Below are 22237 nucleotides of genomic sequence, written 5' to 3'. Positions count from 1 at the left end.
TGACCCTTTCGAAGAATACTGGTTAGTTAATTCTGTAGACTGTCCTTTGATCTGAGTTTGTCTGATGCTTTCCCATGACTGGAAAGAAGCGCCACGCTTCTGGCAAACATAACACAGAGCCAGTGTGTGCTTCTCCGTGCACTGGTTCAGGGAATTCAGGATATCAGCCGGATTTCTGGTTATACTAACCTTGGTCACGTGGTCGAGGTAGTGTCTGCTAGGTTTGTCCAGTGTGAAGTTAGCATTTTTCCATTTGTAGTTAATCTAATTTTGCAGTATATACAAGTACCAAGTCATTAAGTCATTGAAATTAATGTAATACTCTATGTCAATTATACCTCAATAAATAAAATGAGAGACTTCTCGGTGGTCAGTGGCTAAGACTCTGTGCTCCCAATGCAGGGGGCCCAGGCTCAATCTCTGGTCAGGGAACTGGATGCCAGTGCTGCAACTGAGACCCAGCATAACCAAATAAATAAATAAATAAAATTTTTAAAATGAAATAAATCTCTTGAGGAAGACACTCTGAGACTATACAGATATCCTGTTTCTCCTTAGACTTCTGCCCACTAATTTTAGCATCGTCTGTGGATCTTATCTGCGGCAGTTATTATTGTATTTGTCCAGTGTTGATTTTCTGTTTCCTTCTTTTATTTGGAAGTCTAACATAGGAAGAGCTGTTCCTCCCTCTTGGGGGCTGTGTTACCAGTCACTGCGGTGAGGGAAAGGGGGTTCACCGAGGACGTGGAGACTGGATCCAGGCCAAGCCTGCCTCCAGCCTGTGGTCTTGGCATTTGTAGGAGCAAAGAGGACCCGCTGGGTATTGCTAACAGTGACCTTGTCTCCCAAGCCTGGAGGAGCACATCCCCGTGTATTTTCTGTCATCTTCCTGCACCACACCCAGTGAAAACTTTTCAATGTTGAGATTCAGGAGCCTCAGCCCAGGCCTGATTATAACAACGACAACAGCTGCCCAGTATGGAAACCTTCAGCTGGCTCCACAGTCTTGATGGATCTCACACAGCCTATGGGTGAGGATTATTATTAAAGCCTTTTTATAAAGCAGGAGACCAAGGCTTGGACAGGGAGCATCGCTGGGCCTCAACTGCTGAATCCAAGGCTGGCTCTTAAAATAGCAGGTTCCCCTGCAGGAGGGAGCAGAGGGACAGCGTCCCACTTTTATCTCGGCCAGCAGAGGGAGACCGAGACCCAGTGTCCCCTGAGGTCCCTGTTCCTGGAGAGGAGATTTCTCCTCTGTGCTGGGCACCCGCCTGAGAACAAGACAGCTACTCAGTTCACCTGTTAAATTCAGAGCCCCTTTCCACATTGGCCATAGGCAGCTTTCATCGTTTCTAAGACCACGGCATCTTCGGGTTCACCTGCAGGAAACAGAAAACACTCCAGCTCTTTTAGAAGAAAGGATGGTTCTCAACATTTTATTATTAATATAAACGTTTCCAAACATACAGCTACATTGAAAGAGGTTTACATTGAATACCCATATACCCACCACAGAGATTCTCCCAGTAGCATTTTACTGTACTTCCTTTACCACGTTTTGGCCCATTAGCCCGTCCCTCTATCCATCGATTAATCTGTCTTATTTTTGATGCATGTCCAAATAAATTAGGCAGAAAGTAATTTAATACAAAGGATGAGGTTTGCAGAGTCATGGGAAGGGCTAGAAGAAGTGCCTCTTGGCTGGGCTTCCAGGAACGCCACCACAGAACTGACCCACCAGGGGAGCTGCTGCCTCTGACGCTGCCTGCTGGACTTTTGTATTGAAGAGCACACCGATTTAATGCCATCCAGGGGCCAAGAAGCCATCACACCCCTGAAGTTGGTAATAGGACACTGGACGTTCACCTTGGAAAACCTTGAGGTCCCTAACCTACCTTCACCAGCAGAACCCATGCAAAGCTGCAGTTGGGGGACCCTGTCTCTGTAATGTCTCCTTGCAAATCCTGGGTGATGCATCTCATTGGCGGACTCTAACTCATATCCTGGTCTCTCGTGGCCAGGCAGTTGGGGAGGTACCCTTCAGAGCCTTGCAGCCGGTTGGTACAGGAAGGCCCAGTCACCAGGGACTGTCGCAGCACTAATGAAATCATCTGCTTCTGGCAGCTGAGTTATTTCCCACTTATTACCACTCTAAATCTCACTGCCAGGAACATCCTTGAGCCACTACTAGAGAAAACCCTTGCAAAGCAATGAAGAAAAAGAGAAGAGAAAAAAAAGAAAAAAAGCAATGAAGAGCCAGTGCGGCCAAAACAAAACAAAAAAAAAGAGCATCCTTGAATGCCTGTCTTTCCCCCTCCTGGATCTCTTGCCTCTCTGGTGCTAGGAGGAAGACCAGCAGACTGGCCTGCAGCTCAGGAGAATCATGAGGAAGGAGAAGGTACAGAGAGAAGTTTCTGCACCATCTTGTGGTTCGTGAACTCAGCAAACTGGGGCCTTTGGCTCAGCCTGTTCACTTGCTTAGGGAAAGAAATTTTCCTTGCCACCACATGCTTCATCTTCCCTAGCTATCAGCCTTCACCCTCCAGCTAGAGCTGGAAACCTCTCTCATTTGGTCTGTTTTGCAGACAAGGAGCCCCAGACCAGGAATCTGTGGTCCGTAACTTAGAATCTTGGAAAGAGGAGACCACTGGTGACTCCAGGCCGTGTCCTCAAAGTGAAGGTTCAGGAAGGAAGGGGAGGAGTAAGGGGAGGGGACGCTGCCCTCCCAGGGCCTGGACGTTCTTCCTGTAGTATTTCCTGCAGTTGTCCTACTCTGATTTGGCATTGTCTCCGGAGATGAGCAGGAACTCCGTCTCAACGGAGCAGCTCTGATGGAAGGAGTGGCAGAGCCCACAGCCCTCTCGGTGCCCTCCCTGGGATCCAGGGCCGCACTGCCTCCGCTGGTCACCTGTGCATCGCCTGGGGGCCAGGGACAGCTCAGCCTGGGCCTGGGCAGAGCTGGGAGGCGGGGCTCCCTGCTTGGGGGCATCTTGGCCCCCTCTCCTCTTCACTCTAGTTCAGCTTTTATCCCCCTTTCTGGGGACTGCCCTCATCTCCTGTGGTATTTGTCGACTTCACCCAGCTAACATCCGCTGCTCTTCCTTCCTGGCTGGCTTAGTCTGTTCTGTTCTATTTTATATTCTTCTGTTTTTTTGTTTTTGTTTTTGCCACACCATGTGGCATGTAGGATCTTAGTTCCCCAACCAGGGATTGAACCCACATTTCCTGCATTGGAAGGTGGATTCTTAACCACTGGACTGCCAGGGACGTTCCCTCTTAATTTTTAATGACTTTATTGAGGTATAATTGACACACCATAAACTGCACATATTTAAAGTGTACAACTTAAAAAAAAATAAAGTATACAACTTGATAAGTTCTGACAAACGTGTACACCCGTGAAACCATCACCACAGCCTAGACAGTGAACATAGCCGTCACCCCAGGGTATCCCCGTGCCCCTCCCAGCCCCTGCCTGCAACTCCCCGATCCCCAGGCAACCACTGATCTGTTGGAGAGCAGCTTGCATTTTCTAGAATTTTATGTAATTGAAGTTACACAATGTGAATTTAAATGTTTTTACTTTAAAGAGACACTGGTTACCACACACCGAATTGATTCTGCAGCTTATGATCATAGATCTGCAGTTTACAACCCCTGCTTGGAAGGCTGTCATACCCACAAGCCACCTCACATTCACCGCCCTTCAGAAGATCCTGGCCTTCACACCTCCGGTCCCTATACTCACCCTGGGTTCTTGGCTCGGGGAGGGCAACCTGTTAAGAGAATGGCCACAGCAGGAGGCAGAGGAGAGAAGAGTGAGGACTGACTGGGTCCAGGGGCTGCCCAGCGGGGCAGTTACTGGAGAAGATGATGTGTCAGGTCCTCCTGCTAGAGTGGACCCTTAGCCCCATTAACTGGCTGCTGGCGGGGCCCGCCACCCTCTGGGGTTTCTCCTGGCTGGTGCTCACTGACTCTGCAGCAACAGAGCTTCCCGAGAAAGATCCAAAGTCTCCTCAGATACTTCGTGACTAACTTCCCAAGAACCTGTCTTGCCCATGAAGGTTATTCAAGTGATCTTATCACATGGCCATAAAACTTTAGGTCATCAAATGGTGTCATGCACCACTCACGTGCCTCTGGCCCTAATAGTCACCCATAAAGTCCCCCCTCCTGGTGAGTCCCAGCGGTCCCGCAGATCAGCCCCTCAGGAGTGGCTGGTGTTCAGGGTGCACCCCTGGAACTGAATGCGGAACAGGTCCCTGGCTAGCAGTTGAAAGAAGCTCCCTGCTAAATGGTCCCAGCCTGTGGGGGTTAGCATGCATTCCTCTGGACTCCAAATATTTTGATAAACCCATACATACTTCCTTTCTTGGAGAAGAAGGTGATAAATTCCTAGAATCAGAACTGTGAGTCAGTGTTTTCGTTTTCTTCCAATAAATACCCAGGAGTGGGATTGCTGGATCATATGGTAGTTCTATTTTTAATGTTTTGAGGAACCTTCATACTGTTCTCCATGGTGGCTGCACCAACTTAACTATCCCAACTTAACTGTCCACGAGTTCCCTTTTCTCCAAGTCCTCACCATCATTTGTTATTTCCTGTCTTTTTTATAATAGCCATTCTCATAGGTATGATAGCTCATTGTGGTCTTGATTTGCAGTTCTCTGATGATTAGTGAGTATAATAGCTCATTGTGGTTTTTGATTTGTAGTTCTCTGATGATTAGTGACGTTGAACATCTTTTCATGTACCTGCAAGCCATCAGTATATCCCCTTTGAAAAAATGTCTGTTCAGATCCTCTGCCGGTTGAATTGTTTGGTTTTTCTGTTGTTGAATTAAATGAGTTCTGTATATATTTTGGATATTAACCCTTTATCAGATATATGATTTGCAGATATTTTCTCCCATCCCATATGTTACCTTTTCTTTTTGTTTATGGTTTTTTTTTTTTTTTTTTTTTTTTACTGTGTAGAAGCTTTTTTAGTTTGACTTGTTTATTTTTGCTTTTGGTGTCAAATCCAAAGAATCATTGCCAAGACTTACGTTAAAGAGCCTACCACCTGTTTCTTCTAGGAATTTGATGGTTTCAGGTCTTACAGTCAGGTATTTAATCCATTTTGAGTTAATTTTTGTATGTGGTGTAAGATGTGTGCATGCTAAGTCGCTTCAGTTGTGTCCAACTCTTTGCGACCCTATGGACCATAGCCTACCAGGCTCCTCTGTCCATGGAATTCTCCAGGCTAGAATACTGGAATGGTTTGCCATTTCTTTCTTCAAAGGATCATCCCAACCCAGGGGTCAAACCTGCATCTCTTATGTCCACTGCATTGGCGGGCAGGTTCTTTACCACTAATGCCACCTGGGATAGTGGTACAATTTCATTCTTTTACATATGGTTGTCTGGTTTTCTCAGTGTCTTTTATTGAAGATAATATTTCTTCATGATTCAGTCTTGGAAGATTGTATGTTTCTAGGCATTTATTCATTTCTTTTAGGTTGTCCAATTTGTTGGCATATAATTGTCTGTAGTACTCTCTCTTGATCCTTTGTATTTCTGTAGAATCAGTAATAACTTCTTCATTTCTGATTTTATTTGATTTCTGTCTCTTTGTTGGTCAGGCTAGCTAAAGATTTATCAATTTTGTTTATATTTTCAAAGAACTGGCTCTTGGTTTCATTGACCTTTTATATTGTCTTTTTAGTTTCTGTTTCATTTATTTCTGCTCTGATATTTGTTATCTCCTTCCTTCTATTACCTTTAGGCTTCATTTGTCCTTCTTCTAGTTCCTTGAGGTATAAAATTAGGTTGTATATTTGATATTTTTCTTGTTTCTTGAGGTAGGTGTTTATCACAATGAACTTCTCTCTTAGAACTGCTTTTGCTGAATCCCATGAGTTTCGGTATGGTGTATTTCATTTTCATTCATTTCAAAGTATTTTTTATTTCTCCATTGACCCATTGTTTGTGCAGTACATGTTAAATCTGCACGTATTTGTGAATTTTCCAGTTTTCTTGTAATTGATTTCTAGCTTCATACCAGTATGGTCAGAAAAGATACTTGACATGATTTCAGTCTTCTTGTTAAGGCTTGTTTTGCAGCCTAACACATGATCTATAATTGGAGAATATTCCATGTACACGTGAGACTTGAGAAGAATGTGTTTTATGTGACTTTTGGATTGAATATTTGGCTTAGAGAAGTCTTTTAAATGTATTTGGGTTTTCAAAATTACATTACTTACTAATGTTGTCAAAGGAACATGAGTACTTAAAGAGTCAAATACATCTATGATTTATGATAAAAAGAGGAAAACTCAACTGTCTTCTTTTCTACCTCAGTTCCTGTTCCCCAGTTTAACTATTTTATCTCTTTTATTGTATTTACCACTGCATTTTCTTTTTTTTTTCCCAATTATTTTTACTAGTTGGAGGTTAATTACTTTACAATATTGTAGTGGTTTTTGCCATACATTGACATGAATCAGCCATGGATTTACATGTGTTCCCCATCCTGAATCCCCCTCCCACCTCCCTCCCCATCCCATCCCTCTGGGTCATCTCAGTGCACCAGCCCCGAGCACTTATCTCATGCATCCAACCTGGACTGGGATCTGTTTCACACTTGATAATATACATGTTTCGATGATGTTCTCTCAGATCATCCCATCCTCACCTTCTCCCAGAGTCCAAACATCTGTTCTATACATCTGTGTCTCTTTTTCTGTCTTGCATATAGGGTTATTGTTACCATCTTTCTAAATTCCATATATATGCATTAGTATACTGTACCACTGCATTTTCAAAAATTGTTTTCCCTCTTAGAACTGCTTTTGCTGATTCCCATAAGTTTTGATATGTTGTATTTCATTTTCATTCATCTCAAAGTATTTTAAAATTTCTCTTTCAGTTTCTTCATTGATCCATTTGTTGTGCAATATATGTTGCTTAATTTCCTTTAAAATTTAAAAATAGAACTATATACAACCCAGCAATTCCACTCCTAGGCATATATCTGGAAAAAACAGAACACTAATTTGAAAAGATACATGCACCCAGTGTACATAGCAGCACTTTACAATAGTCAAGACATAGGAACAACCCAAGTGCCCATCAACAGACTATTGTGATTTTGCTGGGAAGAAGGGGGACCTCAGTTCTTGTCTTCTTTGAAGGAAGAATTTAGCAAAGAGACTAAGACTGTGAAACAAAAATAAAGCATTTATTAGAAGCAAAGTATGTGTGGAAGAAAACACAGGGGAGCTCAGAGTGAGCCGTGTGTCAGTAGGAGAGATGTAGGCCGCTTGTATCCGGGCAGTCTTTGGGTTGCCTCTGGCACCATCTTGTCCGTGTCCGTCTCCGGTGACTCAGGCTCCTCCCCAGTGTGTGTGTGTGTCTCTCAGCCAAGATCAGTTCCAACGTGAAGGTTTCTGGGAGGTTGGCAGGACAAATTATGGGCTGGTGTCTCCTCCCTCCCTTTTTGTCTCCCCTCCCTGAGGACCTTTTCTGCAGTGTGTCAGGCAGGGAAATCCCCTTAACCACAAGAATTAGAAGAATGTGGTTGCTTTGGCTTTTACCCGATCAAGGCCCAGTAGTCCTGATGGTACCTTATATCTCCAAGTATCAGCCAGGAGACTATTTGGAGCTATTCAACCTGGGGCCCCATCTAACTCCTGCCTCAGTTGGATTAAAGGATGTGAGATATATATCTAATATGTGTGTGTGTGTGTGTACGTATACATACATACATATATAGAGAGGTGTGTGTGTGTATATATATATCATGGAATGTTGCTTGGCCATAAAAAGTAAATAGTGCCATTTGCAGCACCATGGATGAACCTAGGGAGTATTATGCTTAGTGAAATAAGTCAGACAGTAAGAAAGTAAAATACTATTTGATATCACCTATATGTGGAATCTAAAAAATAATACAAATGAATGTATATGTAGAACATAAGCAGACACACAGATACAGAAGACAAACTTGTGGTTACCAAAGAGGAAAGGGAGGTGGGAAGGGACTGATCAGGGGTGTATCTGTTTATCTGTTAATCTGGGATTAACAGATACAAACTACATGTAAAGTAGATAAGCAGCAAGGATTCACTGTGTAGCACAGGGAATTATATACGTTGTCTTGTCATAATCTGTAATAGAGTATAGTCTGCGAAAAGACTATCACTATGCCGTACACCTGGAACTCTTGTCCACAACACGTAATATATTCACAATATTGTAAATCAGCATACCTCAGTTCAGAAGAAGTGAAGGTTGCAGTGTGCCACCATAGCATGATGTCAAAAATTCCAGCAGAGTGACTAAGGGCAGATGAGCAGGTTAGGCCAATCCTGCCTTTCTCTTGGCTAAAGCGACCTGTGAAATTCTCTCCTCCTTGGGAAGGGCAGCATTCTTGACTCCTGAGAGATAGGATAAACATCAAGCTCTATTTAAGATATAAACTTCAAAACAGACAAGAATGTTTGGACAAAACTTGGATGCTTATAGTGACATTAAATACAGTAAATTTGAGGACACCTGAAGGAAAGATGAGCCTCATCCACTCATTAAACATTGCCTGAGTGCCTTCTCAATGCCAGGTGCTGGACTGGGCATTTCTGGGAACCTGCCCTTCAGTCTAGCCTCCAGGCAGTGACAGAGGAGTTCCCCATGAAGCAGGGAGAATTTGCCAGAGGCCTCAAGAAACTTGAGAACAGTGAAACCAGCATTTTTGGTGAAAGGTCAAACAAGCCTGAGTGAAACTGATTTCTGTAACCATTTTAGAAGCAAGGAGTTCTACATCCATATTTAAAGAAAAAAAAATTCAACCTAGAATAAACAGTGTCATGATAAGGAAGCCTGGGGAGCTTCGGGAGCCGAGAGTAGTATTTGACGCAGCCTAGCTATCAGAGAGGTGTCTTCCTCTAGGAAGAAGAGACACTCCAGCTGAGACCTAAAAACGAATTGGGCACAGTGGGAGAGGAGGAGTGGGGGGATGGTATCCCAGGCAGAGGTGAACTCAGGTGTGAGATGGAAGGGCGAGCAGAATGGGCCTGCGCCCAGCCCTTGCAGAGTGACCCAGTGGGGGAGACAGATCTGTCACCAGTGACACCCAGGATTGATCAGGGCTGGGATGTAGGAGCCCAAGGAGCTGAGGATGCCCCGAGGGGTCTTAGTCCTGAAGAAGGAAACACCTGAGACACATCTTGAAGAACAACTAGGAGTTAGCAGGCATTTCATAGAGAAAAATCAACAAAGTCAAAAGATGGTTCTTTGAAAAGGTTAATACTACTCAAGGGGAAAGACAAATTTCCATTAAAAGGGATGAAAGATGAATTCAGATCCTAACTCTAGGATGACAAGAGTATATCATGATCAACTGTAGCCCCAAAATTTGGCAATGTAGAGGAAATGGACAGTTTCCTTGAAAAACACAATTAACAGTATTGACTCAAGAAAAAGTAGAAACTCTGAATAGCCCTTTATCTGTTAGGGACATTGAATCTATAATTTAAAACCTTCCCCTTAAAGAAAATCGCAGGCCCAGATGGCTTCAGTGATAAAATTCTTCCAAACATTTAAGAAAGAAACGAGGTCATTACCCAAACTCTTCTAAATAATAGAGAAAGTGGAACACTTCCTTATTCATTTTATGAGTCGAATGAGATACTGATGCCACAACCTAACAAGGTCATTATAAGAAAGAAAACTTTTGGGCCAAGATCCTTCTAAACATGGATTCAGATATCCTGAACAAAAATGTTAGCAAGTAGAATCCAGCACTGTATAAGAAAGATAATACATTATAACCTAGTGGTATTTATTCCAAGACTACAAGGCTGGTCTAGCATTTGAAAAGCAGTCAAATATGTGGGGGCCTAGTTTTGGACAGTCTGTTCTTTCCCAGTCCTCTATTTGTCTGTCCTTGTACCAGTACTGTCTTGTCTTAATTACTTTAGCTTTGTAGTTAGTCTTGAAATCTGATTGTGTAAATCTTCAAACTTTGATCTTCTTTAAAATTTTCTATTCTTAGGACCTCTGCATTTCCTGTAAATTTTAGGGTCAGCTTGTCCCTAACAACAAAATACTTCATTAAGATGTGTGTTGAAAAAAAAGAGACGTGTGTTGGGATTGTCTGGGTTGTGCAATGCCCTGTGATTCAGCAGTTTCATTCCTGGGAAACCTTCCTACTGTAGGCTCCCTGAGTGTCCATCCGCGGGGTGTGGGTGAATGAACTGTTCAGTCAACACAGTGGATGAACTGAATGCATGGCAACACCATGAATCTCACATATTGTTGAACAAAAGAAGTCAGAACAGAAAGAGTGATAGAGTGATCTATCACAAGGAAGACAGAATAGGATTTAAGGGAACATATCATCTATCATAAGAGGTCAGAATAGTGATTTTAGGAGTACTGACTGGAAGAGGGCCATTTGGAGTGGGGGAATGTCCTAGATTTTGATCTAGGTGATGCTTACATATTACAGAATTATCCAGCTCTTGGGGGAGAATGGGCACATGTGTATGTATGGCTGAGTCCCTTCACTGTTCACCTGAAGTTGTCACAGCATTGCTTGTTAATCAGCTACACCTCAATACAAAATAAAGGTTTTTTAAAATTATCTAGCTCTGCAGTTAACACTTGTGTACTTTGTGTAAGTTATATTTCACTAAAAAGGGAAAAAAAGAATGGATTGGGGGGGGGTCACTGCAGAGAAAGTTATTTATATAACTCAACTGTATCATCACTGTGTACCAGCCCCAGCCAAATGGAAAATGGAGTTTAAAATACCATGAATAATAATGGCAAAACTGTTAGTACCTAGGAATAAATAAAATTAGAGAAGTGCAAGGCTGGCAGAAAGAATGGGAGGCTAAGTGGAGAGAGAGACACACTCATGGATTGAAAGACTCAGTGCTGGGAAGATGTCACTGTCCTAAACATGATCTGTAGATTTGGGGATTCCAACCAAAGTCTAGGACAGTGGCTTTCAGCCTTTTGCCCATGTTCCAGTTGCACACACAGTCACATAGTCCCACGCAAAACAGGAATAAAAGTTTTGTGAAACAGCCCTTGCCCTGAGTACATAAGATTGGCTTGGATGTTTTATATTCTTTTTTGTTGTTGTTATATCTATGAGCTTGGTCTTTTGTTGTTGTTTTAGTTCCACATGTAAGTGAGATCATAGGGTATCTGTCTTTCTCTGACCAACTAGGGTGATGCCTGCAGGAAGGGGTACCCCTTCCAGGGCCCGAGAGGGTGCTCTTTTCTAACACCTGGAAATGCGTTGTCTGAGGAGACACACATGCTGACAAAGCGAAAGACTTCATTGGAAGGGGCACCTGGGTGGAGAGCAGAAGGGTGAGGGAACCCAGGAGGGCTGCTCTGCCACGTGGCTTACAGTCTCAGGTTTTATGGGGATGGGATTAGTTTCCAGGCTGCCTCTGACCAATCATTCTGACTCAGGGTCCTTCCCGGTGGTTCGTGCATCACTTAGCCAAGATGGATTCCAGCGTGAGGGTTTCTGGGAGGTTGGCAGGATATATCATCTCCTCCCTCCTCCATTGGCTTCCCAGGTGGCGTTCGTGGTAAAGAACCCGCCTGCCAATGCAGGAGGCATAAGCAACTTGGATTCAGTCCCTGGAGGAGGGCACGGCAACTCCCTGTAGTATTCGTGCCTGGAGAATCCCATAGACAGAGGAGTCTGGCGGGCTACAGTCCATGGGGCCACAAAGGGTCAGACATGAATGAAATGACTTAGCTCTCACCCTCCTCCTTGGGCTCCTCCTGAATTCTGGGTTAATTTTACAAGACATGCTGTGGGCGGGCATATCCTCCCTCCTCTGGTCCCTTCTGAATTCTCCAGGTTAGTACTTAGCAGCAGTACCTCATTCTTTATCAGGACCTCCTGTTGCAATACAGGTCATGCAAGTGGTTATCATCATACCTGACCAGGGTCAGTCACCAGTTGCCTAAAAATTACATTCTTGCTTATACTTTTAATGATAGTTTGTGCAAACACACTGATCTCATGACCCACTTATGAGATACGCAGTTTGAGAACTGTCATTCAAGAGAAAGTCAAGTCATCCTAGAAAATCATTGTCCACCTGAGAGCAAACTGCCATGTGCTCCATGGAGTAAGAGGAGAGAAGCTGGCTGACCTTGATCCTGAGGACACATCAAGGCATCCAGACCCCTCTGCCAGCCGGCCCTACCTTGACACAGCCCATCACAGGGACTCCTTTCTAGTGTAGTCACGTCACACCGAACAGTGTCTCCATGATTGTTGCCTTGTATGTGCCATTTATTTTCATTTTTCTGACTTGTCTGATGCACAGAGGGCAAGGGACTGTACTGTGGCCCGGAGGGGCTGCTGGCTTCCTCCTCGGCCATGTTGGGAGCCAAGGGAGATGGTGAGAAGAGTATAAATATAAGAATAAAATATATATTACAAATTACTTGTAGGAATGGGGAGCAGAGGGGCCAGGGAAAGATGAGGTGCTCATCTCTTACGGTGTGACTGGGGGACCAATAGGAAATACAAAAGATATCATTTCTGTTGTGTTAGAATACAACATTTTCAAACACCTGGAGCATCCTTTCTTTGAAGTATTACCGAAATCCACATACTTTTGTGATTTGGTGCCTGCCGTTGCCCGGTTTATAAGAAAAAAAAAAGAAGAGCAAGTTCTTTTACAGTCAAATTTTGTGTTGTCCCTTTTTGTCCTTGAAATTATACTTACAGTTTCCTTCCCTGAAGAATTCTGTCTAATGAATGATGTATCAGCAACCAAAATATGTACAGAAATTCAAATTTGAATCTGTTTAATTTCCTGTGTAAGGTTCTAAATGTTAAAATGTTTTCTTCTGGTTTGAATTGCCTTTAAAATTATTGGTCCAAAAAATAAAATTATTAGTCCACAATTAATTAAAATATTTTATGTGTTCTACATTTTCTGGATAATTATTAAACATTAAAAGTAAAAGGAGAGGTAGGAAAATGAATCTCCGGATGAGCCAGAAAACAGGGCATCACCACCAATAATCCCAAGTATCCTTGGGTGAATGTTAACTGTCACATGAGTGAGTCAGGGTTCAGCATCCATTCTGCCTTGGTTTCTAAGACTCAAATGCTGAGAATCTTCCTTCACAAAGAAACAGCTAGGCAAGGAAGTTTTTTGTTCTAGCAGCATCAGTCAGCTCTGAGCTTCTTCTAGGATATGTGCCCAGAACCTCAACGTGAGGAGCTCCATCTTCAGGGTCGATGAAGATCTAGGCTGGAAGCCAGACTTGCAGAGGATTGGGCACCCTGTGCTCACAGTCGCTTAGCATCCATTCCCACATTTCAGCTGCCCCTTCTTTGGATCCAGGAGCCGCCCCCCGGGCCCCGCCCGCCCGCCCGCCCCCCCCCCCCCCCCCCCCCCCCCGCCACTGCATTTGGGGAAGATCTGGAAAGAAAGGTTTCTGCCTTTCTCAAGTGGGTGGGATGATGGTACCCAGGGAGGTGGCTTGAGAGACAAGCAGGAGCTAAGCTTTCAGCAGTTGACCCTTTCTTTACACCTCCTGGGACTTTGCACCCTGGGAGCTCCTAGTAACCTTCTAGGATCTTGGTCCCCAGTCTTAGAACCTCCCCTCTGGGGCACAGTTTCTCATTCCTGGCCCCTTGCCAGAATCTTCTGGGAGATTTATTATTATTTTTTTTGGGGGGGGGGTAGATTTAAAGGATGCCCTCAGGGTCACTCCAAGAGGGGTGACTGGCGTTCCTCAGACCAGGCCAGGGGCAGGGTCTTCTTTAAAGCACCTCCCTGGTGATTCTGGCGGCTGTGTCCCCAATTCTCTGACCTAGAAACCGAGACGTGGTGGGTGGGCGTGGCAGGGGGCCCCGAGCGCACGACCTGACCCCTCTCTTCCCTCGCAGTGTACCACTGGGTGGAGATGCGGACCAAGATGCGCATCATGGGCTTCCGGGGCACGGTCATCAAGCCGCTGAACGAGGAGGCGGCCGCCGAGCTGGGCGCCGAGCTGCTGGGCGAGGCCACCATTTTCATCGTGGGCGGCAGCTGCCTGGTGCTGGAATACTGGCGCCACCAGACGCAGCAGCGGCGCAAGGAGGAGGAGCAGCGCGCCGCCTGGGACGCCATGCGGGACGAGGTGGGCCACCTGGCGCTGGCGCTCGAGGCCCTGCAGGCGCAGGTGCAGGCGGCGCCGCCAAAGGGCGCCCTGGAGGAGCTGCAGGCGCAGATGCGAGACGTGCGCGCCCAGCTGCACGCCAGGGACCTGCCGTCCACACCTGTGGCCGCATCCACGTCCCAGGCAGTGTCCTCACCCAAGAAGTAGGAGCTTGCTGAAGCCTGAACTTGGACGTGGCCTTGTGTGCCCTGATGTGACCTTCTCCCTGAATTACCCCTGCCTGTGCTGGCCCAGGGGAAACCACCAGGATGTGGATGGATGGAACTTGGCTTAGGTCACCCTCCTGCTGACCCGTGATACTTCCTACTGTGACCAGCGGCCCCTCCAGCCTCTGACTCAGGTGGTGCAGTCCGCAGTGCTCAGCTCTCCCACCCACTCAAAACTGCGCAGACCCAGGGCCCAGCCAGCAGGACAGCAGGCTCACTCCTCTGGCAGAAGACCTGGAACTGGACTTGAGCCAGATCAACCTGTCAGCCCCCATTTACGATGATCAGTGTTAAGTTTCCCTGGGACGCTCATCCTTGACACCAGAATACCTCCTTCCCTTTGTCAGGTGGCGCCGACCATTGTGAGGAAATGTGCCTTTCAATGTGCTTCTGCCTCCCTCACCTTCCAGGGTGGGCTCTCTGGGCATCACTCCTCTCTTTGAGGGGAAAAAACGGGGGATCTTGGCTTACAGTTGATCCGCCAAATATTATATCTTTCCCCTTAACCTGATCCATGGTCTCTTCCCCTGAGACACTCAAATGGAATTTTCCAACAGAACCAACTGCCACCCCCTTCCCTTCTTTCAGTCTAGGGCACAACCCGCTGGAATGGCTGTGCAGGGCCTTCTAGCAGTGCTCTGCCACTCCCACTGCTGGTGGAAGATTCGGTCCTGCCAATGGCTGGTCTGGACTGTCTTGCAGCCTGAGCCCTCTGCTTACCTGTCCTCAGAGTCCCGGGCCTTTCCTGACGTGTCCTTTCCTGCCTTCCCACCGTCTTCTGCAGTGGCGTCGCTCAGGGGACTGCCCGCCATGGATTAGATGACCGCATCCCCGTGTTCCATCAGATCTGTAGATCTGTGTGCTCTTGCTCTCCTCTCATGGGGCTCTCGTCCAACAGCCCCTCTTCACGCAGCGTTACCCTCCTGCCTCCAATCCCCAGGTTCCACCTCCATCCCACTGGGCTTGGCTACCAGTTACCTTTGTTATTAGTTTCCAGGACTGCCATAACAAATTACCACGAACTCGGTGGCTTAAAGCAACAGGAGTTTAGGGACTTCCCTAGTGGTCCAGGGATTAAGGCTTTGCGCTTGTAGTGCAGGGGGCGCAGGTTCAGTCCCTGGTTGGGGACTCCACAGGCTCCCTCCCTCCACAGGCTCTAGGGGAGGATGCTTCTTGCCTCTTCAGCTTCTGTGGCCTCAGTCACCCCTGGGTTTGTGGCCACATGTCTCCAGCCTCTGCCTCCATCTTCCCATGGCCTTCTCTTCCTCCCTGTCTCTTTGTGAAGACTCCTGGCATTGGATTTAGGGCTCACCCTAAATCAAGGATGATTTCACATCAAGATCCTTGACTTAATTACATCAAAGACTCTTTGCAAATAAGGTCCCATAACTTCCTGGGTGAGACAGCCCAGGCATACGTTGGGACTCCTGCCACCCCGTGGGACATTTGGGGAAGCACGGGGGTGAGAGGAGCAGTCCGGGAACCATCCTTCACAACGTGGCTTCTCTTCCAGGACTCACCTCTGAAGCGGGAGGGGTCTGGGCCCCACCAGGCAGCATTCAGTCTTTCAGGCTGTTGCTGTTGTTTAGTTGCTAAGTCGTGTCCGACTCTTGCAACCCCATGGACCATAGCCCACCAGGCTGCTCTGTCCATGGGCTTTTCCAGGCAAGAACACTGGAGTGGGTTGCCATTTCCTTCTCCAGGGGATCTTCCTGACCCAGGGATCAAACCTGTGTCTCCTGCATTGGCAGGCAGATTCTTTACTACCGAGCCACCTGGGAAGCCCCTTTCAGTCTGTAGATGTTGCTTACTTAAAGGAGCCCTGGAGTCAGCTGACGGATGTTTGAGAATCATGCGCTGATCTCCAGAACAGGTACAAGGCTTATTAAAATTAGAAGAGAAGCAAGAAAGATGAGAGGGAGGTGGGCCACTCCGGGAGGGGGCAGAGATCTCTACACAATAGCGAAAGGAGGGGGTGCAATTCTCTATCAGAACAGCCCCCCATTACACCCAGTATCTTCGCATTTGACGAATGAGGTGAGACCCATTCCACCTGTTTCCTAGCAGCTGTAGGTGGAGTGGGAGGGGCCAGCTTTCTCTCCCTCCCTCCCTCACCTCATTTCCCCAGGGGAGTGAAAACCATCTGGACACAAGACCTACCCAGATAGAAAACCAAGAAGCTGGGGTTCTGAGACAGCATCTTAATTCCTTCTAGAAGAGCCTCCACTGATGTAGAGGGAGCTGAGGAGGTGGGCCCAGGCAGGGATCCTTTTAAAATGGGAAGTGACTTGAGTGGGTTAAATGATGAAGAAGGCAAGAGACAGAGCTGGCACGGCATGATGGAGTGGTTGATGGAGCCAGGTGAGCCGGCTCAGTACCTGTTTCCATGGTTACCTCTGGTGGGGAGGGGTGGGGCCACCCTGGCGCTGACACATCTCTGGAGCGGGGTTTCTGGAGGCCAGGGACTGTAGCTGCCCTCCCCGCATCACGTCAGTGTCAGTGACATCAGTGTCAGTGACCTCTCTTGTCAGTTAGATGCGGTCATTATCAGAGTGGTGGCGGTGGTGGTTTAGTTGCTAAGTCGTGTCCGACTCTTGCACCCCGTGGACTGTAGCCCGCCAGGCTCCTCTGTCCATGGGATTCTCCAGGCAAGAATACTGGAGTGGGTTGCCATTTCCTTCTCCAGGAGATCTTCCTGACCCAAGAATAGAACCCCGGTCTCCTGCACTGCAGGCAGATTCTTTACCAACTGAGCTACAAGGGAAGCCTCTGGTGGAGTTAATTACTGAGTTCCAGTTAGGCGCGGGGCACTGTTCTAAGTGCTTCACATAATCGGCATAACATTATTTTCTTTTGTTTCCTTGATGAGGAAGCTGAGGCACAGAGAGGGAACGTCACCTACCCAGGGTCACACAGGAGGGGAAGAAGCAGAGGTGGGAAGAGAAGACGGGCAGTCTGGGTTGGAGCGCCTACCCCTGCGCCACCTCAGATCTCGGACTCTGAACGCAGCCCTGATGCATACTCATGTGTGGCGAGACTTTGTGGGGTGTAGCCGCTTCACCCACTGCGTGTGGGTGGGGTCAGCGCATGTGAGGGGAAAGAATCGCCCCCAAAACGCACAAGACCAGAGGATGGCTCATCGCTCTGGTTTCCTGCTAGCTAAAATTTTGTATCTATTTGTGACTTGGGAAAAGGGGTTAGAATAAATTTGTAATTCAAATTGGGTGTCTTCAAGTTGATGTATTTTTCCCCCACATTTAAAAATCCCTGTTAACTTTAGAAAAGCTGTCCTTCGTTTATTCTTTCATTCAAAGAACTGTCACCGAGGGAATTGCCTGGTGGTCCAGTGGTTCGGACTCTGCGCTTCCACTGCATTGTGCAGGAGCTTGATCCCTGGGTGTTGCCGTGCCTGACCAACAAACAAAAAACTGTCACCAAGGCGCCCACCATGTTCCTTACCATGTTCTGTGCAGAGCTGGTGTCCCAGCCATGAAGGAGACAGCCCCAACCCTACCGCCCAGGGGCTTACAGTCCAGTGTTTCTCTTCCAGTGTTATCTGCCCTGTGGTTTATTTGGGAAGGAGGCACTCCTCCCCTCCTGAGGAGGGCTGTAAGCCATAAGAAGCAAATTCTTCAACAGTGGCTCACAAAAGCCTCATCCGGTGTCCTGAGGACTCTGCCTCTCCCATCTCCTGGCAGGCCCTGTTGACCCCCATGTTAGTTTCCCCGTTGCACAGGCCCTTGCCTGGGGAGAGTCACCCCAGGAGAAAATGGACTTCCTAAAGCCCCCACCTGACCCCCTGGCCCATCACTGGGCTGGCCACTGTGATGCTGTGGGCCAGGCTGGGGTCCCCCAGCCCCATAGGCAGAAGGAGAGGAGAAGCATGTCCAGAGGAGGGTAGAGAGGGCACCATCTACCCGCTTACTGGACAGATGTTTACTGCGCTCCTGGCTGCATTCTATCTAGTAGCTGGGAGTCAGCCAGGGACTAGACAAGGTTGCCGCTACCACGGAGCCATCAGCTAGTGCGGGGACATGGACAGTAAAGGAAAAAAACTAGGGTCTTCCCTGGTGGCTCAGTGGTAAAGAATCTTCCAATGCAGGGGATGTGGGTTCGATCCCTGGGGGTGGGGTGGGGACTGAGATCCCACATGTCTTGGGGCAATTAAGCCCGCGAGCCACGACTGCTGAGCCCATGTGCCACAGCTAGAGAGCTGTATACTGCAACGAAGACCCAGCGCAGCCAAAAACAGGAAGGAAGAAAGAAGAAGAACTAATCCCTGTCTGGGTGATGAGGGCTGAGAAGAAAGTTTCAGGAGTAATGGAGATGGGGATGTAAATTGGCTGGTCAGGGAGGAGATGCGAGGATCCCTGTTGGCAGCCGCCAGAGTGAGAAAGGGTTAATAGGCCCTGCAACGGTGTGGGGTCTGCCTCTTCCTGGACCTGCAAGAGGCTCTGCTACAAGAACAGAGCTGGGGTCAGCCTGGCGCTGCCTGTCTTTGGGAATAAAGATTTATTGGAATCCAGCCACACTCATTTGTTTATGTCTTTTTATGGCTGCTTTTGCACGGCGATGGCAGAGTTGAGTCATTTGTGAAAAATACCATTTTGCCTTCAAAGATGCAAATATTTACTATTTGGCCCTTTACATAAAAAAGAGTTCACTGACCCCTGGAACAGAGTAAGCAAAGGAAGAAGGATGGGCAAAGGGCTCAAGAGGACAAAGTCTGGCCCCCTTGCCTCAGCTGGCACAACTCTGGAGGGGCCAACCAGCTCCAACATCCCCATCCGGTCAGCTCTTACGCCCCCCTGCCTGGTCCTGCTTCCATCACTCTTCCAGTCCCCACCCACGGGAGCTACTCCCTGGAGACGCCGCAATAACCCTGCCGTTCTCAGATTGCAGAGTCTCCATCTCAATCTACAGCAGCAAGGTGAAATAGGACCTATATTTTACATAATCCACCATATATATGTATAATAATTCACAACTCACCCTCTATGTTGGATAAACATTGTGTAATTCCTGCATTATGTGACATAGCATATAATGGAATATAAAAACATTTTATGTAATATGTCACATAGCACTATATATGTTGTGTGTGTTTGTGTGTAGAATTTATCATTGCAATGAACATTTCAGTAATTTACCCTTAATATGTGCCGTGTAGTCTGATATGTCCTGTTTTATTGTGTTGCATTTAGAAAAACTACAGATAAATATGTATCATAAACATAAAATCCATCATATCATAAAACACATGTATGTTAATATCATGTGTTATATAAGGTAGAGCGCTGAAGAATTAATGCCTTTGAACTGTGGTGCTGGAGAGTCCCTTGGACAGCAAGGAGATCAAACCAGGCAATCTTAAGGGAAATCAACCCTGAACATTCATTGAAAGGACAGATGCTTAAGCTGAAACTCCAGTATTTTGGTCATCTGATGAGAAGAGCTGACTTATTGGAAAAGTCCCTGATGCTGGGAGAGATTGAGGGCAGAAAGAGAAGAGGGCGTCAGAGGAAGAGATGGCTGGATGGCATCTCTGAAGCAGTGGACGTGAAGCTTGAGCAGACTTCACCGGAGATGGTGATGGGCAGGGAGGCCTGCGTGCTGAAGTCCATGGGGCCGCAAAGAGTTGCACACGACTGGGCGATGGAATGACAATGTTAATATCATACATACCTTGTCAGAACAAAATTTCGCTAAACAATAATTGCCCTTACTTGTTTGTGATGAACTCTTGTTACTTTCTATTCACTTTTTTTTTTTTTTAAAGAAAAGCATACACATAGGTATGGATTATACTAACCTCCATAAAGCAGGCTGCCTTGGGCCTCAGTGAAGACTTTGGCTTTTACTATGGGGTGAGCAGGAGCCAGGGGAGGGCTCTGAGTGGAGGAGCAATGCAAGCTGGCTTAGTTTTAACGGGAGCCCTGTACACACTATGAGCGCGGGGCAAAACTGGAAGCTGCCAGCCCAGTGAAGAGGCGACTGTGATTGTCCAGACAGAGGTGATGGTGACCGGACCAGGCAGAGGAAGTAGGGGTAGGGAGAAGTGGGATTCTGGGCAGGTTAATATTTCAAAGGTAGAGCAGACAGAATTTGCTCAGGGATGGGAGATGGGGAGTCACTGATGGCTTCAAGGTTTTTGCTCTGTGTACCGAGAAGGGCCACGTTGGTGCCCAGGGGCTGAGGCTGCAGGAGAACCAGTGTGAGGAGATGTGGATAACCTTCCCCTTCCCCACCCCTTGGTTGTCTCAGATCTGGGTGCCCTCTGGCAGGCTTCGGTTATTCTGAATTGTAGCCGGCGGGGGCTGGTCCTGGACGCTGTCCTCACACTATGTAACTGACATTGTTTATCTCCAGCGTACCTCCATCAGGGGACACTCCTAGGGTCCATATGGGACACCCTGGAGAAAGGAGGCAACTGGAGGTGGCGGGCTTGGACTTGGGACTCTGGTCTTAGGGCTGTCCTCACCCCTGGAACAACAGTGCTCAGGCCAGGCTCCCCAGAGGCACCTCCACCAAGTCAGGGCTCATATGGACCTGGTTTGGGGGGTGCATGAGTACAGTGGGCTCTGTCTCACTCAGGGGTCACATCCCTGTACCTCGATATTTATATTTGGAAATTGCACAGTCTCTTCCTAAAGTTCAGCCACTTCAGAGAGACAAAAGTTCCCTCCCTAAAAGGAGTCTTGTTTCTGGTGAGGGCGAGGGGAACACATTGGCAAGAACCCTTTTGGGAGTGGTCTGGCTGCAACACGTCTACTAAAGATCTCCCTTTGTGGGCACGGGTGCTGTCCCCCTCTTCCCTCTTGTGACAGTCAGAGATCTGCCCATGCCTCTGTGGCCACCATGAGCGTTTCCTCAGGAAGATGCCCAGAGCTGAAAGAACCAAATACATTAAAGATATTTATTCTGGGCTGTGTGCTTAGTCACTCAGGCGTGTCTGACTCTTTGCAGCCCCACAGACTGTAGCCCGCCATGCTCCTCTGTCCATGGGATTATCCAGGCAAGAATATTGGAGTGGGTTGCCATGCCCTCCTCCAGGGGATCTTCCCAACCCAGGGATCGAACCCACGTCTCTGCGTTGCGGGTGGATTCTTTACCGACTGAGCCACCAGGGAAGCCAAAGACAATTATAGTTAATATAAAAATGCCTCGTAGGGACATCCCTGGTGGTCCAGTAGTTAGCACTCTGCGCTTCCACTGCAGGGGGCATGGGTTCAATCCCTGTTTGGGAAACTTAAGATTCTGCAAGCTGCGTGGCTCGGCCAAAAAAGGAATGCCGTCTAAAATCTCAGTGAAGTGTCAGAGGAACTGTCGACACTTGCAAGGATCAAACTTAAAAAAAAAAATTTTCAACCCACACAAGTGCACGGTGGAATTTCATTATTCTTTTAATTTGCACTTTCTTGTTTTAACCCGTAGGATGAACATCTTTTCCGCCGCTCATTGGACATTTGTACTGCTTTTGAAAGATGCCTGTTTTCACTGTCTGTGAATTAATGTCCATTTCTGGTGTGTTTTGTCCTGCTGAAGTTTTTTCGTTTTAAAGTAACCAAATCTATGAGTCTCTTTCCTTTTAGGCAGTTGTTTTGTTTGTTTGTTTCTGTGTTTATTTGAGAAGGGCCTCTCTACCCTAAGAATTTATATCTTCAATGTCTCCCTTCTTCTCATATTTGTGTTAATGTTTCCTTTGTGCTTGTTGTCCACTAAACTTGTGTTGTGTTGCATTTTGGTTTCTGATGAGTGTAAGGTTGGGTGCGATTTGCGATCTTCAGTTTCCAGATGTATGAGGGACTGGTGTCTCGGAGTGCGTGGAATGGT

At 47.0% G+C, this 22237-nt stretch overlaps 1 protein-coding gene across 2 annotated transcripts in view; it reads left to right on the top strand.

Moving 5' to 3' along the window:
- Positions 1–22237, top strand: part of OPA3 (outer mitochondrial membrane lipid metabolism regulator OPA3) — a 66347-nt gene that overhangs the window by 18500 nt on the left and 25610 nt on the right. Inside the window, exon 2 of one of the 2 annotated variants that reach the window (XM_061139612.1) lies at positions 13927–18929. The exons of the other annotated variant lie outside the window; for it this stretch is intronic. Coding sequence (XP_060995595.1) covers positions 13927–14345 — 419 coding nt within the window. The 3' untranslated portion in view covers positions 14346–18929. Of the gene's footprint in view, positions 1–13926; positions 18930–22237 lie in introns of those variants that run through there. 2 annotated transcript variants of the gene reach the window in all.

The sequence above is a fragment of the Dama dama genome, chromosome 4, assembly GCF_033118175.1.
Source record: "Dama dama isolate Ldn47 chromosome 4, ASM3311817v1, whole genome shotgun sequence".
Taxonomy (NCBI): domain Eukaryota; kingdom Metazoa; phylum Chordata; class Mammalia; order Artiodactyla; family Cervidae; genus Dama; species Dama dama.
This window is presented reverse-complemented; position numbering and strand designations above follow the sequence as displayed.